Genomic DNA, 17,888 nt, shown 5'->3' on the forward strand with positions numbered 1-17,888 from the left:
ATTCAACACCATATCAACTTAGTACCTGGAGCTAGTTTGCCTAACTTGCCACATTATCATATGAGCCCAACTGAGCATGAAGAGTTGCAGCAACAACTTAACGAGTTGCTTGATAAAGGCTTGATTCGTGAGAGCATGAGTCCTTGTGCAGGCCCGCCTTTACTCCCCCCAAAGGACAGTAGTTGGCGCATGTGTGTGGACAGCTGTACTATCAACAAAATAACGGTCAAGTATCACTTTCCTATCCTACGTCTTAATGACATGCTTGACAAGTTAGAAGGTGTTGTGGTGTTTACCAAACGTGATTTACGAAGTGGCTATCACCAAATTCATATTCGACCAAGAGATGAGTGGAAGACGACTTTCAAGACTAAAGATGGCCTTTATGAATGGCTAGTGATGCCATTTAGGCTATCAAATGCGCCAAGCACTTTCATGCAATAGATGAACTAGGTCTTTTGTTCATTTATTGGAAAATTTGTGGTGGTTTATTTTGATGATATTCTCATCTATAGTAAGGACAAGGAAGAGAACTTATCACATCTCAAGAAAGTTCTCTTAGCCTTCCAAGCTAATAAATTGTATATCAATCTTAAGAAATGTAGCTTTATGACCAGCCATCTTTTATTCCTTGGATTTATAATGGGAAAGGATGGTATTCAAGTTGATGAGACGAAGGTGAAGGCAATTCGGGAATGGCTAGCTCCTAAAACCGTGCGTGAAGTGCAAAGTTCCCATGGTTTAGCTACCATTTACAGGCGTTTTATTCGAGGATTTATTACAATCATGGCACTCATTACCGATTGTTTAAAGAAAGGCTAGTTCCAATGGGGCAAAACGCAAGAAGACAATTATGTATTTTTATTTCGAGGTACACAATTATGTATCCCTCGTTCTTCTTTGCGTGAACATTTGATTAGAGAATTGCATGCCGGCGGACTCGAAGGACATGTTGGTCGGGATAAAACAATCAGCTTGGAGATGAGAGATTTTATTGGCCCCAACTCAAACAGGATGTTGGTCAGCGTTGCCCAATGTGTCAGAAAGCCAAGGGACAAGTTCAAAATACTGGTCTTTATACTCCTTTACCTATTCCAGAGACGATTTGGCAAGATTGAACTATGGATTTTGTTCTTAGCCTCCCAAGAACTCAACGTGGAGTTGATTCTATTTTGGTTGTTTTTTTTATTGGAAACGACACAGAGATATATTGATAGAAAAAAAGAAGTACAATAAGAAGGATGAGAAATCCTCCCGCCAAAGAAAACTAAATTACAAGAAATTACACTAAAAACAAGCAAACTCTCTATAAAGGACCATTCCTTATGGAGTACACACCGCTAACCAATCAAGTTGTAACACATTAAGGGAAGTCCTCTTAAACGCCTTGGAACAGAAAACCCAAAGAAAAGCAAGGAAAACAATAGAGTCCCAAAGAAACTCTGAATTCCTTGCTTTATCCTCAAAAATCCTTGCGTTTCTTTCCCACCACATAACCCGAATTAGAGCGATGCTCGCAGCTTGCCACAAAACTATCCCCCTCTTAGAAGTACCAAAACCATTAAATTTGATGGACATCATGTCAAAGATGCTCCTCGGGAGGACCCAATCCATCTTAGCTAACTGAAATAACCTGTGCCACAACCCAATCGTCAAGGAACAATGAAGAAAAAGATGATCTGCTGATTCCCCATGCTTCATGCACAGAATACAAATATCAGGACTAAGGGCTTTGTAGGGTCTTCTCACTTGTAGCATGTTATTAGTATTCACCTTCTTGTGTGTCACTAACCAGACAAAGGACTTCACTTTGAAAGGAACTTGAGAATTCCAAACGAACTTAGAAGGGAAAACCTGAAGAGATCCAGAATATTGAGATAATGCTAGAAATAAGGATTTTACTGAAAAAAACCATAAAGAAGATAATGGTCAAAATCTGGCATATGGGACCGAAGGAGATAGATGCAATCCATCAAGTGACCGCATGAGGCCTTCTAAGTCCTCTATCTCAGAATCTGACAGGTTACGGCGGAAATTTAAATTCCAAGAGAAAGGACGAGTAGGACCGAGAACTGAAGAAATAGGAATGTTTTTATCCACGACTACTCTAAATAGTCTTGGATATTGGGTTCCCAAAGGTTGGTCCCCCCACCACAAATCTTCCCAGAATTAGGAGATTTGCCTGAAAAACAGCTTTCTAATTCAGAGCACACTTAAAACTCTCCTGCTCCATGGTAAATTGACTGAGCTCCCGAACCATTAACCACCAACTGCCTCTTGACCCAATGAACTACCACTGTCCAAATAGACTCTAACCTATCTCCAAAACCCATTTCATGACATGAAACTCTCCTAATCCCTGGCCCCCTCAAGATGCTCCATTCTACATGGATATCATGGCCAAGAATTTTTAGAAAATGTCAATTAAAAGGCCTAAACATTCAGTGACTGCCATAAAGCATAAAAAATCACATATTTATGTTCTCATTGCCCAAGGTATTGACAAAAGAAGGCTGCTAGAAGTATATAGGAGCACAACCTACATTCTAAGACAAAATAATATCCCAAAGCAAAAGGATTTCAAGATAAGAGTCAAAGAAGGCAACATTTAAGAGTATCTTCACCCTAACATATTTTCCCAACCCAAAGGAAGTTCTTTTATTTTGGGAAAATTATGTATCACATGCAGATTTTGCCCCTGATCGTGTAAGTTCACTTCTTTTTTTTCTCATTTCTTTATATAGGCACACCATGCTTTATTTCTTTGTAATATATGTACATAGGACATACATGCGCACACACGCATTTGTATACATACATATATTTATGTGTACACACACATACATGTTTGTTATCAAGTAGAAGCATTTATAGAGATAACCTCTTAATTCTTCACTCTCTTCTCATCTCACAAGCTCACTCTCCTATCACTTACTCTTCATCTGAATCATTCAAAAATATCTTTATTGGTTCCAATCAATCAGAAGATGAAGCCAACAAGATGGAAGGTGGAAGGTGGAAGTAGAGAAGGGGATCAGAAGTTTATGAGGATCAAGGTTGGTCCTATCAGCAATAGTTGATGCCACTATTCAGAGCCCTCCTTTTCTGTTTTCTTCATTGTAATTTTGATCAGATAGGACTCTCACTCCCCTCCATCCCATGCCTTTTTCTGTTTTCTTCAGTTTAATTTGGTTCAGACAGGAAAATGGGCACATGTAATACCAAAAAGAACTCAAATCATAAAGGTAGAAGGTACAGATATTCCCAAGATCAGGAAAAAGGTCTCTCTCTCTGCCTCCCTCTCCCTCTCCCTCTCTCTATCTCTCCTGTTTTCCTCTTCCTCCCCCCTCCCTCCCTCTCTCTCTACCCCCTATTTTCCTCTTCCTCTCTGCCCCTCCTGTTTTCTTGATTTTAATTTTGATCAGATAGGAAAATTGGCATATTTAATACCAAGATGAATTTAACCATGAACATAGAAATCAGGAAAATGGCTCACAGTTGCTAATAAAAGACTACATTACGAACATGCAAATCAGTTCTCTCGGAAAAGCAATCAGTCTCTGTGCGAGGATAGCTGATGAAACCAGCTTGGTACAGATCCTCCGCCACCTGTGGGGAAAGGAATAGAGAGGACATGTCAGGCTGGAAATTTATGACAAATTTCCACTACATTAAATCCAAGTCAGTAAAAACAGTAAAAAGACAATAACAAACATCATATAAGGCGGTGGGTTTTTTTTTATGAGAACCTAGATAATTACATTTAACAGAAGTAAAGCTGCCAGAACAAAGAAAAGGGGAACAAGGACAGCATTGTGTCACAGGATGCTTCAAATGACCCTCCCCATGGGCTTATATAGGAGGGTGGAAGCTTCTGGAGACTCCTGGAGCCATCTACACTAAGCCATTGGTGGGAAGAGTGTGGAAGTTTCTAGAGATGCCTAGAGATGTCCACACATCTCTACACTATGGTGGAAGGCATGAGAGGAGTCCAAGGCTTTCTAGAAGATTCTAAAGATCTCTTGTATATTCTTGTACATAGGGTTGTACATAAATTAGTGTAGGGAGTTCTAGAACATTCTTGATTTGTAAGGAACCCTCCAAAGTTCCAGAGAGTTCCATTGGTGCCTATAAATAGGTGAGAGCCTCATTTAGCCAAGGTACCACCCAAATCACTTCCTAACCAAGCAAGTGAGCTTCCAAGCACTTGTAAAGGCTTTCTTGAGTTAATAAGAGCTTCCATTCTTTAAAGAGTTGCCTACTAAGCTTCTTAAGCTTTTGAGTCGCGAGTGTCTTAGCCTAGCAAGCTAAGCATTGGGGAGCAAGGCTGACTTAGCAAGATCAAGCGTCTTGACTTGCCTAAGTGTCGCACGAGCTTAGTGAACAACTAAGTCCGTGACAATTGGCTACCTTTTCTTCTGGTGAGAATGACTTAAATAGTAACTTAACAAATCCATGGAAGCAATAAAGGGAAAAGATGTTGTTACCACAGAAAATCAATTGAGTCATGATGACATATGGTAATTTGAAATATTTCCATACATCCCATGAAAACCACCAATTTTATATATCACAAGGTAAATAAAATCATCAGCTAGAATAGTTTACTCATCTGGAAAATAAAAAATGACAGCAGCATTAACAGTAACTCATGCTGCTAAAAATTTTGAAGGCTCTGACAAGACAAGGAGAGATAGATGACTCAATAGACACACAACATAAAGTTGTGATGAGAGAAAAAAATTTGCCAAGAAAGAAAATTAACTTAGTCATGGTGGCATATTGCAGATCTGAAATATTTCTAGACATCCAATGTCATCGTCAATTTCATATATCCTGAGACAAAGAGCTCTAGTTTTTAATTACATAAATCCAGCTGAGATGGTCTGCTCATGTGGAACACAGGACTGACATCATCACTAACAGTTAGTCATGCTAATAAAATATTGAAGGCTCTCAAAGGACAAGGAGAAATAGAAAGTGACAACTAGAGGTAAGGAGAAAAGATAAGATAATATGTCCCACATACACACACAGAGGCTGTGGATTGTATGGATATGAAGCAAACCTAGGATATTGAAAGGTTGACTCAATGTCTAGGGCATAATCTCTTCTTAAAAGGACATGTCCTCTCTTGGATTTTCCGTTGTGACTTTACCCTTCAGGATCAAAATTTATGAAGATGCCATTGCTCATACTCTCTTCCATTTGTGGCTCACCAACTAGCCCTTCTCTGAAAAAATGATTGAGCTAACTTGTTTTCACCTCTAAAGCACAACAATGATGGGATGTCAACATCAGGGTTGATCTCAAAAGTCTAAGTCGAAACCATGACCCCAAATCTATAAGCTAAGCGAAAAGTCCAAGCTGTTCTGGCCTATTTCTCATCCTTCTAAATGAAGCAACATCTTATTCTGAAAAATGCACTTCTCCACCCCCCAAAGCCTGCACACAAAGAGGAGCTCAAGGGGCAGGCACTTCCTCAAAAATGGAAAGTCCCAGGTTTGAGTCTAAGGATTACTCAGCACACGGTTCATGAACTCAATCATAAATCGAATTTTCTAATGCTATCTATTTCTGGTTTACAAAATTCTCAATTTCCTTTTTTTTTTTTTTTATAAGTAAAAAGTAAGTATATTAATCAAAAAGAGGAAACACCAAAAAACCAGCGCCCTCGAAGTGTACAGGGAGTATACACACCGTCTTCCCTTACTAAGAGCCTATCCAGTCTAAAAAACTTACAAGAGAAGAAGGGCTCTCTACTAAGGAAACCCTGACCCAAGACCAAAAATTACATACAAAATAATATTTCAACCTTTGAAGCGAGAGTTCCTCATTCCCAAAAGCTAGTCTATTCCTCTCCTTCCAAACTGACCAAAATATACATAAAGGACCCATTTGCCAAGCCCTCTTGCGCCTTTTCCCCATAAACACTCCATTCCATCCAAGAAAGGTTGCCTTCACTGTACACGAAAGAGTCCAAGATACACCAAAAATGGAGAAAAGAAGGTTCCACAGGACCCGCGTCTTAACACAATGAAGTAAAAGATGATCCACCATTTTTGCTTCGGATAGACAAAGAACCTGTTTGCCAAAGAGAACCCCCTCCTTTGAAGTTGCTCCAAAGTTACGACTTTACCCCAAGAAGCCTCCCAAGCAAAGAAAGCTACCTTTGGAGGCACTCTTACCCTCTAAATTCTTTCACTAGGGAACATAGAAGAACCCCCCCGCTCCAACATAGAATAAAGAGACTTAACTGAGAAAGCACCATCATTTGAAGCTGTCCAGATCACTCTATCTTCCTCCTCCCTTTGAACCCTGAAGGCATGGATCTTCTGCTACAAACGTTCCACCAAATCAATCTCCCAATCATTAAACGCCCTTGCAAAAAGAGGAGTCCAGCCATCCCCAACCAAGTCAATTTTATCGAGCCATTCCTTCATTTGAAAATTGATGAGGTGAATTACCACCTAAACATGTGCCAAATTTTTCTCCCTTCAGACAAAGACTTTGCTCTTGCCTCCTTGTTGGAGATGCTTCATGTCTATTGACCAATTTGACCGCCTTTAAAAACAAGTTCCTGAATTGGAGTTGTGTCCATTTCTATTACTATGTCAGAAATTTAAGTTTATCATCTCCTAGGAGCTCTGAGGGTTAACTTCACCTATTCTTTCAATCAAAGAAGTTGTCAATGGTTTTATACTTTATTGCATGATCTGAATGTTTATGGTCTATCATCTCTGATCTTATGGAGTAACCCTTGGTTTGCAACATATCATAAAATATTGGTCTTGTTGTGCATATTATCTCGTTTTATCTTATGTCCATGAGACATCACTCTGATAGTTTTCAACTTTCTGCCATTTCTCAAATGCAATCTACACCGCTTTCAGGCCTGCTCAACTATCCTTAGTTCTTTCTGTCCATGAATACTTGAAGCCTGGAAAAGAAGATTGTCAATTGTCTCCATTGCAGGCCCTTGGTTTCAAAGTAGGCAATTCCATTGCATCTGCTATGCATTCTTGGGAAGGCATTCTTATTACCGACAGTCCCACTAGGCATGCCAAAATCATACAACACTTGCAATTTATGCCTCAAGTTATAGGAAAGAAAATATTTATAATTGGGTGATTAATTCCATCTCAAGGTTTGACAGTTGACTAATGACTACCAACTTGTGACAAAGCAACGTACTATTGAATGATGGTCCAAAGAAAAATGCTATGGGAATTGATCAAGATTGAATTTGCCTCAATGGTTGAGGAATTTAAAAGTCGCCAAGCAGTGTAAAAAAACTCAAAGCCAAGAAAATGAGTAACATGAAAGTTTAACAGAATTCAGTTTCACTTATATGGCATACAAGGGGGTGATTAATGCAGAGTGGATAATGTAGAGAAACTGGCTTCAAAGTTTGGTTGTAAGGTGGGAAATCTCCCTTCCTCTTACTTGGGGCTACCATTGGGTGCTCCATTTAAGTCCATGTCAGATTGGGATGGAGTGGAAGAGAGGTCTCACAAGATGTTGACCACATGGAAAAGACAATACATTTCTAAAGGAGGGAGAATCACCCCGATTCTAAGCACTTTATCTAGCTTGCCCATTTATTTCATGTCTTTGCTTTGCATGCCAAGGATGGTTAGATTGAGGTTATTGAGAAGGCATCCTTTGCAAGCTGGATATTGAGAAGGCATATGACCATGTGAATTGGAGTTTTCTTCTTTGGTTGATGGAAATGATGGGTTTTGGAGCCAAGTGGATCAGCTGGATTCAATGGTGTATTGGGACTGTCAGTTTTTCCATCCTTATTAATGGAACTTCCTCAGGATTCTTCCAAAGTTCTAAGGGTTTGAGACAGGGGAATCCTCTATCCCCCTATCTGTTCGTGATTGTCATGGAGGCCCTTAGTTGCTTGTTGAGAGAGCAAAGGAGGGGGGGGTTTTTGCCGGGATGGCAGCTCAGTGGTAGAAGAGGTGTGGAGTGGAGATCACTCATTTGCTGTTCGCGGATGACACTTTAGTTTTTTGTGAGCCTTCCATTGATCAGGTGTCCTACTTGAGTTGGCTTCTTATGTGGTTTGGAGCCATGTCAGGGTTGAAGATGAACTTGGACAAAAGTGAGATCATCACGGTAGGAAGAGTGGAGAATGTAGAGGAGGTGGCCCTTGAGTTTGGTTGCAAGGTTAGCAAGCTCCCTTCTTCTTATTTGGGTCTTCCTTTGGGGGCTCGTTTCAAGAAGGTGGCAACTTGGGACGGAGTTGAGGAAAGGTTGAGGAAGAGGCTTTCTCTTTGGAAAAGGCAGTATATCTCCAAGGGGGGCAGAATGACCTTGATCCGGAGCACTCTGTCCAGCATGCCTATCTACTGTATGTCCCTGTTTCAGATGCCAAGGAGCGTGAGTTCGAGATTGGAGCGGATCCAAAGGGACTTTCTTTGGGGTGGTGGGGCCCTGGAAAGGAAGCCTCATTTAGTGAATGGTCTATCATTTGCTCAGATAAACGAAAGGGTGGTTTGGGTGTGAGGAACTTGGTGTTGCTAAATAAGGGCTTCCTATGCAAGTGGAGTTGGCATTTTGCGGTGGAAATGGAAGCTTTATGGAGGCAAGTTATAAGTGCAAAGTATAGGGAAGAAGAGGGTGGTTGGAGGTCCTGTGTTGTGAGAGAAAGTTATGGGGTTGGTTTGTGGAAAGCGATTAGGAGAGGTTGGGATGTGTTAGGTGACAATTTGGTTTATTCTGTGGGAAATGGTAGGAGGGTTAGATTTTGGAAGGACAAGTGGTGTGGAGATGATCCGTTGTGTAATCCTTTTCCTTCCTTATTTGCTATATCCTTGGATAAGGAGGCTTGGGTGGCGGATGTGTGGAGCCATTCTAAAGGGGGAGTGTGGGCTCCTAGGTTCTCTAAGCAGATTAATGATTGGGAAGTGATCGAGGTGGGGCGCCTTCTTTTAAGGTTGCAAGGGAGGAGGGTTTATAGTGATGTGGAAGATCAAGTAAATTGGACTAAGGCAAAGGATGGAAGATTTTCAGTTAAGTCTCTTTACAAGGCGTTGGAACCGGAAAGACGTGAAGAATTTCCTGCAAGCGCTATTTGGAATTCTTTGGTGCTCGAGGGTGAGTTTTTTTGCTTGGGAGGCTATGTGGAAAAAGGCCCTAACCTTGGATCGTATTCAAAAAAGAGGGTTCTCCTTGGCTAATAGATGTTATTTGTGTATGATAGAGGAAGAGTCTATTGATCACATTCTCCTGCATTGTGGGTTGGCCAGAAGTTTATGGAGCTTACTTTTATCCCTCTTTGGGGTTTCGTGGGTGCTCCCCTCTTTAATTAGAGAGGCATTATTGGGGTGGTTAGGGCTTTGTGTGGGAAAGGAAAGGAAGAAAGTGTGGCTTTCAGCTCCCTTGTGCCTTTTTTGGATTGTTTGGAAGGAAAGAAACAATAGGGCATTTGAAAATGAAGAGCAATTGATTCATGGGTGTAAATCGGTTTTACTTTGTAATCTATGGGCATGGACCAAGGGGTTTTTTGGTTCTGGTCCCCCCTCTGTTGTAGATTTTTTTTTTTTTTTTTTTTTTTGATAAATCCCCTCTGTTGTAGATTTTGTTGATTGGTTAGGCCATGGTTAAAGGTTTTTTTCCTCTCTTTTGTATACCTCCTGTATACGTTGGGGTGCTTCCTTGAAGTTTCTCTTTTTTCTTAATATATTTCTCTTTATTCATCAAAAAAAAATGTTAGAGCATATTCAAAGGGACTTTATGTGGGGAGGTGGGGCTCTTGAGTGGAAACCTCATCTAGTAAGGTGGGGGAAGAGTGGATAATGTAGAGGAATTGGCTTCAAAGTTTGGTTGTAAGGTGGGAAGTCCCCCTTCCTCTTATTTGGGGTTGTTTTTTGGTGCCCCGTTTAAGTCCTTGGCAACTTGGAATGGAGTGTACAAGAGGTTTCGCAAAAGGTTGGCCATGTGGAAGAGACCATACATTTCTAAAAGAGGGAAAATCACCCTAATTCGAAGCAATTTGTCTTAGCTTGTCCATTTATTTCATGTCTTTGCTTTGCATGCCAAGGATGGTTAGATTGAGGTTAGAGCAAATTTAGAGGGACTTTCTATGGGGAGGTGGGGCTTTTGAGCAAAAACCTCATCTAGTAAGGTGGGCAACTGTTTTCTTAGACAAAAAGAAAGGGGGATTGTCTTTCTACACTCAATAAGGCTCTCCTTTGTAAATAGAGTTGGTTTTTTGCGAATGAGAGAAGGGTCTTTTGGAATATAGTGATTAGTGGCAAGTATGAGAAAGAAAGAGGGGGGTGGTGTTCTCGAGAAGTGAGGGAGGGCCATGAAGAATCCATAAATCACATCCTTCTCCACTATGTAAAGACAATATTTTTTTAGAGATGTTCTTTACTCTTTTAAGGGTGTTTTGGGTGCTTCCCTCGTCAATTAAAGAGATACTATTGGGTTGGCATGGTTTGTTTATGGGCAAAAAGTGCAAGAAAGTTTGGAGAGCAGGTTCCTTATACATCTCTTGGACGGTTTGGAAGGTAAGGAATAGAATTGCTTTCAAAGATGACGTGCTTTCCATCCAAAAGTTAAAAGGCTCTTTTGTTTTGCTTTCTTTAGTTAGGGATTAAGATGTTTGTAAATGATGGTCCTTCGATGCTAATTAGTTTCATTGATTGGTTGGGCTCTCATTGAGGGTGGGGTTATTGTAGCACCTCCTTTTCTACAGCTTCTTTTTGTTTGAGCCATGTGGGGATGGGTGTATTTATTTTGTATACCTTGGATCACTCTTTTGGCACCTCTTTTTAATATATACTCTTCTTTATTTATCAAAAAAAAGGGGGTGATTAGTAACAATTACAAAGACAGGGCTACAGCTACCAATTGCAGCTATTGACCATGCTAACATTCAGGGCTACAGCTACCAATTGCAGCTATCGACCATGCTAACATTAGATATGGTACTTCTACTCCTAAGATGAAGATTAACAGAAGAATCTGGGTTAAATAATCGGTTGAAGACTTGAAACTTTGACTATTTATAGCAGAATCCAATAACTGCTTCTGACCATGTATCCCAACTCTCAATTCCTCTTATCAAATCAAGCACTTCTGGCTATTGCCACTATCTTTATAACAATTCTCGCATGCAGATTACCAGCTACATTTGCACATTCCCTTCATGCATCATAACAAGGAGCTGAGGGATTTTAATGTGTAAATAGAAGCAGAACTTTGTTCCAATAAGGCTATAATCAAGTTTTAAATTTTAAATTTATTCAGATTTCCAAGGTCATTGTGTTCTGGGTGTGTGTGTTTAGGGGTGGGAGTGTGGATGAAGTTAATTTCACCTGTCTAAATGACCAACTAAAGTCAGAGATTAAAACTCGTTTTTAGAGAATGAAACTATAAATTACAAACCTCTGGATTTAAAATGCAAACTGACATTTTTGCAAGAATGACTTCTTGATAAGCAAATAAGAGCTTACAGAATGAACAGCAGAAAGAGGGAGCACCCATGTACACTTGATATATACACAAATTTGGAAGGATGATGGCATGCATTGGGAAGACAATGTAAATATGTATGTATGTATGTGTGTGTGTGTATTAACAAAGCATGAAACATGTAAAAATCTAACCAAGAATTTTTTTAGTCCCAACTGCTTACCTTCATGGTGCGTTCAGAACTCATGTGGAAGTATCTTGATGCACGCTTTTCAAGCTCAATAGTATTTAAAGGATGTGGAGGATACTTCAGCTTCTCCTGATGTCTAACTTTTGTGACCTAAGTGGCAAAGAAAAAGTTAAATGCTCAAAGGAGTTAGTAAGAACTTCTCTTTAAGATTACATTATGCCCAAACCACATGATTTCTGTACTACTCACAGTTGCAGTAGGTTCCTGAATGCACATCTCATATATTATAACAGCACAAGTATAATCAAATAGATGTCCACGCCTGTCAAAATAATAAAATCAATGAGTTCAAAGCTTTTAAACACTGAAAAAAAGAAAAGTGAAAAACTCTATTCCCCAACAGCATTCACAACTTACATCCAATTGAAAGTAGAAGTGCCTTCATCTGATTTGTGAGAACAGTTAATTGTCCAGAACTCTTCAGGCTCATGTGACTGTATCTCCCAATACCTTTCAACAACAAAGCCAAGCGTAGGGAACTACAGTGGAAAAGGAGGTATTATGACCAATGTATAATGATTGCACATTCTATTGGCAACCATGAATTTGTAATTTATGTAAAATTAAGGTAGCTAACTGTTCCTAACCTGACAAGGACCGTAACTTAGAACAAGATTTCTATCATCAGCAGCAAAATCAAGAACAAAGGCATCTCTCAACAGCATGGTCTGAAACCTAGTGAAAGAAGCACCAATCCGAAGATCTATTTCCTGCAGAAGAGTTGGAATCAATTTCAATTCCCAGCACAGAGGAAAGACTATAAAAAGATGGAAAAATATTGTAGTACAAATAGACGCCCTCTCCACCCATGAATCAAAAAATGATATAGTAAAAGCAATATAAATGCATACAGAGGAACAAATAAAAAATCCAAAACAAAAGGAGTAAAAATTTATTTGAATTATGAAATATTGTATATTAACAGTAATGTAAACATAAAAAACTGAGAAAGTCCTACTTGAGTGTGGAAAAGTACTCACTTGCCTAACATCCACTGCATCAGCAAACAATTGATTAGGTCGAACAAGATTCTGCACAGATTCATGGATTTCCCTGAAACCCCCAAGATCACGCATCAAAAAGGCTGAACTCAAGAAGAAAATCAAAGTTAAGGAACAAAATGTTACTATTATCTAAAACCTACCTGTCAATTAAAGCAGAGAAACGAGCCCTCCACACATCGATATGACGATTCACCTGTGTGCAAACCTCAAGCACTTCAAATGCAATGTTTTCTCCCTCTCTATCACAATCGAGCCACAACACAAGCCACTGGCACTTCCTAGCTTCCTCCTCCAAGGTCCTCTTGATATCCAATTTGTCCTAAATGAAAGACAATAGATCCATGTCAATACATTCCCTATCAGCCTAAATCAGTTTGATATCTAACGCTGGCCTATTACATGGCAGCTTAAACTTTAATTAATCACTAGCTTAACATTGAATTAATTACTGCAAATGAGGCAAGGTATTGAGTGTATAGCCTAAAGCGCATTTGATAATTGATATCCATTATCAGCTCATTACTTAACTGCTTAAACTTTTGGGCCAACTAGCGGCTTAGCATAGTAAGAACCTAGCTTTTCCAGCAGTCATGAATTCAAACCTTACTGTTTGTTTATTTCTCCCTCATTGCACATGAGGAGGGGTGTTAAGGCAAAGTCAGTTTGATATCCATTATTGGTCGATTGCCTTGACTAGTGGCTCAACAAGCTAACAAGGTATCAGAGCCTACAGTTTCAGAAGTTCATGAATTCGAATCCCACTGCTTGTTCGCCCTAAGTCGCCTTTCAGATCAATCCAGCCTCACATTTCCCCAACCAAAAAAGGAAAGCCCTAATTCACTGGAAACAAACAGATGTAGGTAGCCTCAAAAAAAATCTCAAATCGATGAAAAGAAACAGACCTCGGGGACGAACTTGCGGACAGGAGCGTGGTAGAGGTGGGCAGGGTCACAGGAGTGCCACTTGCGGAAGCGGTCTTCGAACTCGAGCTCCATGAGGTGGCCAATGACGGAGGTGACCACCATTTGGCAGTGTTGGCCGCGAATGGAATAATTGAACTCGAAGAGCTTGTTGTAGCGGGACCTTCCTTCCCTCACCCTTAGCCCTTGATTCCTTGACAGTATGGTCGCCACCGCCTTCGCCACCGACGGCTTCTCCGCCACGTTCAGCACCTTCATGCTGCCTATGCTCGCCCTCCAATTTTCCCGCCGTTTTGATTTGAGAGGGACGTTTCTCAAGGAAAATTTATAATTACACCCAAGGATTGAAATATCGGTTTTTACGGATATATCGGTACTTCAATTTTACGGATATATCGGAAATATCGGAGAAATATCGGTGGATATTTTTCATAAATATCGGTGGAGTGAAAATTATTTAAAATTAATAGGAATGCTTGAAAAAACTTCAAAAAATGATAAAATAAGTAATAATACACATTTTAAAAGTTATCTTGTAAGTGTAATTGATATATATATATAATTAAGAAGAAAAATATCGTAAATAGAGATATATTGGTAGATTCGATATTTGAATTTTAAAAATAATATATATGAATTTTGAAAGTGTATAAAGTTTAAATTGAGTTAAGAAATATTTAATTTTATTGAATAAAAATAATTTATATATAAATATAATACATATGAGATTGCAATAGTTCTTATACTAAGGAAGATATCGATGTGGTTTCATTATATTATTAGATGAAGGGAGTTTCATCTCGTGAAGACAGTATTTATTTTAAATTTTTTAAAATATTTTTATTCAAAAATATTTTATTATATTTTAAATGAAAAATTAAATTAATTTATATAAAATATCTTATTTGAGATTTAATTTTTAAAATTTTATTAAAAATATGTGATAACAACTTTTTCTATTAATATTAATTTATTTAATAATCAAAATAAAGGTTGATAATTAATAATTATTTATATAGAGAGTAGAAAATTGTTCTCATGATTTTTTTATATATTTTATTATATTTTAAATGAAAAATTAAATTAATTTATATAAAATATCTTATTTGAGATTTAATTTTTAAAATTTTATTAAAAATACGTGATAACAACTTTTTCTATTAATATTAATTTATTTAATAATTCAAATAAAGGTTGATAATTAATAATTATTTATATAGAGAGTGGAAAATTATTCTCATGATTTTTATTTTTTTTTATTTTTTATTTTTTTATCTCCACTAAATCTAAAAATAAAAAAATAAAAAAGGCACCCACTTGGCCACTTCTCTCTCGGGCATCAAGAACCCTTTTCTGCAGTTGTCCTCCAACGAGAGAATCCCTAAAAAAAAGCCCTATTTTCCTCTGCTACTCTCAATCTGAATCCTCGCAGGTACTAATCTAATCATGTTATTATTTTTTTTTTTGCAACCCCCGTTTGATTCCCAAGAAAATCCATCCCCCATTCGATTTCCGGGAAAATTCATCCTCGTTTGATTTCCGAGAAAATCCATTCAAAACCCCCAAAGAAAACCAAAAAAAATTGCTTTTCTTTTGCTCCTTGTGTTTTCTGGATCTGTTTTAGGGGTCTCTTTGCTGTTGTGCCATTGGATTTAAATTTCACGAACCCTAAATCCACGATTTTTGAGCCAAGCTGAAAAACACAACTGCGCGGGCTGGACTGGTAGGAAATATCGGGAAATTTTCCGATTTATCGGTGCTTCACCGATATTTCGCCGATATATCGGCGATTTTGCCGATTTTTTGACGATATTTCCGTGGATCGATAATCGGTGGCGATTATCGTTTCGGTGACGACCGATATCCGATATTTCTTCGAAATATCGGCGATATTTTCCGATTTTTCAATCCATGATTACACCCACCGAGGTTATCATACCTCTCTAAATTACGAATTGAGAAATTAAATTTGCATCCATCAAATTTCTCATTATATCTATCTTAATTATCATCTTTTTAGGATAAAAATAGTCACCCATGAAATAACCAAAATTCCCTTCAAGAGAAGTACATATTCATCTCCCCCTTGTTCCCTCATCTCTTCTCTTTTAATCTTTTCATAAACCTTGTAAATTTTTTTTTATAAAAAAAATGTGTTTCTCATTAATGAATAAGCAAGTAATTATATTTAGTGATATTCAAAGTGTAGAGGTATGCTTTTTACATCTTTTCTATATTCCTTTCTATATTTTTAAATTTGAGAAAAGGAGGTGTCACAAAGATGGTTCAAAGTTAATAGGTGGAACATATTAGAATTGTTCAACCATGAACTTTCAAACATCCTTATAAGTTATAACATTTAACTATAATTTCAAACACCTTTAAGAATGTTTGAAACTATACTTCTAAATGCTCTTAAGGATGTTTGAAACTATTCTTCTAAACTGCACATCTAGTGTACTAAGTGTTATGATAAAACTCCTAAAAGCATAATATAATGTAACAATAATAAATTTATTATTTATTAATAAAATTTCAATTTCTAATTTTATATATTCTATTAATGCATTACAGTTTTTTAGTATTTTGGCATCGCATTTCTTACATTGTACATGACTTCGGTGCCTTAAGAGTTGCACAGGAGATCCGAATTATGGGTTCCTCACAAGTAAATGATTTCGTTCAAAATTGATTCATGAACCTAAACAATTCATTTGATGTTATAATGTGCTACCTTCTAATTTGAGGGATTACTATTCTTGGTCCTCAAGATGAGGGTTTCCATGGTGAGTTCACTTGTGTGATTGGTTACACATTGGTCTGGACCTATAGTGAGTCAGGAAATTGGCTATCGAGTAATCATGATCTCACTAAGCTAGTATATTGTATGAGCTCTCAACTTGAGAGGATACTAAGTTTGTATTAAAGTATTCAATGACTTTGAACTATAAGTAAGACCTTAAAGTAGTCATATATTTCTTATACATTAAGTCACTATTAATGAAGGCTGATGACAATAAGTATACTCGAGATAGGCATCATGATATCTCATTGGTTTAAGACATGTCCCCTTAGGTAATCATAATGATATGTGATTGGGAAATCTATTGTCGATGTAATTCCTTATTTGGAATTTGACATATGTTTTTTGTGAGGTAGAGTGTGTTAGTTGATCACATATAGGAGAATTTGAAGACTTAAGAATTGTAGAAATAATTTTGAAAAGTTGATAACATTCACCTCGTTAGATTATAAACTAATAGTTCATGGGCAGCATGCATATAATGGATAGTAGGTCACATACCCATGTTCTTGTATCTTATTGAAATATTATAAGATATTGGAGGTTAGTTGACTCTCTATAGTGGGATGTTAAGTAAACTTCATAATTGGATTACGAGGGAGCCAATATTTTTCTATGGATCCTAATGGCCCCTGGTCAAGCTTATATTCCATGGTGACATGGCATTTTAGAGTTACTTGTGTTCCTTATTCACATGTGTGCATAAGGGTATTTTAGTAAATACTTAAGCTTACACAAGAACTTGCAAATGGTCTTTCTTTATTGAATTAATTGATTAATTAGAGCCCATTAAGGCTAATTAATGAATTAAGATCCAAGTGAGTTGAATTAAGTAACCTAAACCCAATATGGTCTCTAATCATTTAAGCCAACAAGAAGCCTATATAAACCCTTTTTTAAGGGTTTAGGCTTGACTTTATACATTCAATTTTCCATTCTTCATATAAAAAAAAATAAAAATAAAAAGTTCTAGCCACCAATTCTCGTAGAGGACTCCACCTCTCACATGTCAAGATCTATAAAGAGAGGCATTGAATAGAAAAATAGAAGGCTCTTAGTTTAAGATATTTACCATGTATAGAATGCATTTACTCTCATAAGATTTGATTTGGGAACATCCATATTTGAGGTAAAACATTATTATCTAGATCTAAGTGTTTTAAATACTTTTTTTTACCATTATTATGTAGATCTAGAAAGCATTTGGGATAGTTTACATGCACTCTAATCAATCCAAGGTTGGGATGGAGTTATCTAGGGATTTTCCTAACAACTAGTATCAGAGGCCTAGGTTATAATTTAGCACATTAGAACCATTTTAGGGTGTACTAACTTTGTTTTGCAAGGTTTATTATCCAAACCATGGTGATAAGGACAAATTAATGTATGATTATGAATAATGTGGGATTGAATATGAATGCATGTGATTGTTATTTTTTATCTCTTAAACGGTTGTACACTCCATAAAGAATTGGGAT

General features: G+C 37.7%; 1 protein-coding gene across 4 annotated transcripts in view; it reads right to left on the reverse strand.

Moving 5' to 3' along the window:
- LOC117912542 (DNA topoisomerase 3-alpha) overlaps positions 1 to 15,590 on the reverse strand; it is an 88,406-nt gene extending 72,816 nt beyond the window's left edge. For 2 of the 4 annotated variants that reach the window (XM_034827157.1, XM_034827156.1), the window contains exons 1-8: positions 13,590 to 13,936; positions 12,828 to 13,006; positions 12,664 to 12,736; positions 12,271 to 12,393; positions 12,041 to 12,162; positions 11,873 to 11,945; positions 11,657 to 11,773; positions 3,526 to 3,609 (exon numbers count right to left, since the gene is read on the reverse strand). In XM_034827157.1, coding sequence (XP_034683048.1) covers positions 3,526 to 3,609; positions 11,657 to 11,773; positions 11,873 to 11,945; positions 12,041 to 12,162; positions 12,271 to 12,393; positions 12,664 to 12,736; positions 12,828 to 13,006; positions 13,590 to 13,865 — 1,047 coding nt within the window. In that variant the 5' untranslated portion in view covers positions 13,866 to 13,936. Of the gene's footprint in view, positions 1 to 3,525; positions 3,610 to 11,656; positions 11,774 to 11,872; positions 11,946 to 12,040; positions 12,163 to 12,270; positions 12,394 to 12,663; positions 12,737 to 12,827; positions 13,007 to 13,589; positions 13,945 to 15,528 lie in introns of those variants that run through there. The other 2 variants (XM_034827159.1, XM_034827158.1) reach the window with 2 other exon arrangements.
- Between the last annotated feature and the right edge of the window lie 2,298 nt (positions 15,591 to 17,888).

Source organism: Vitis riparia, chromosome 4 (genome assembly GCF_004353265.1).
Source record: "Vitis riparia cultivar Riparia Gloire de Montpellier isolate 1030 chromosome 4, EGFV_Vit.rip_1.0, whole genome shotgun sequence".
Taxonomy (NCBI): domain Eukaryota; kingdom Viridiplantae; phylum Streptophyta; class Magnoliopsida; order Vitales; family Vitaceae; genus Vitis; species Vitis riparia.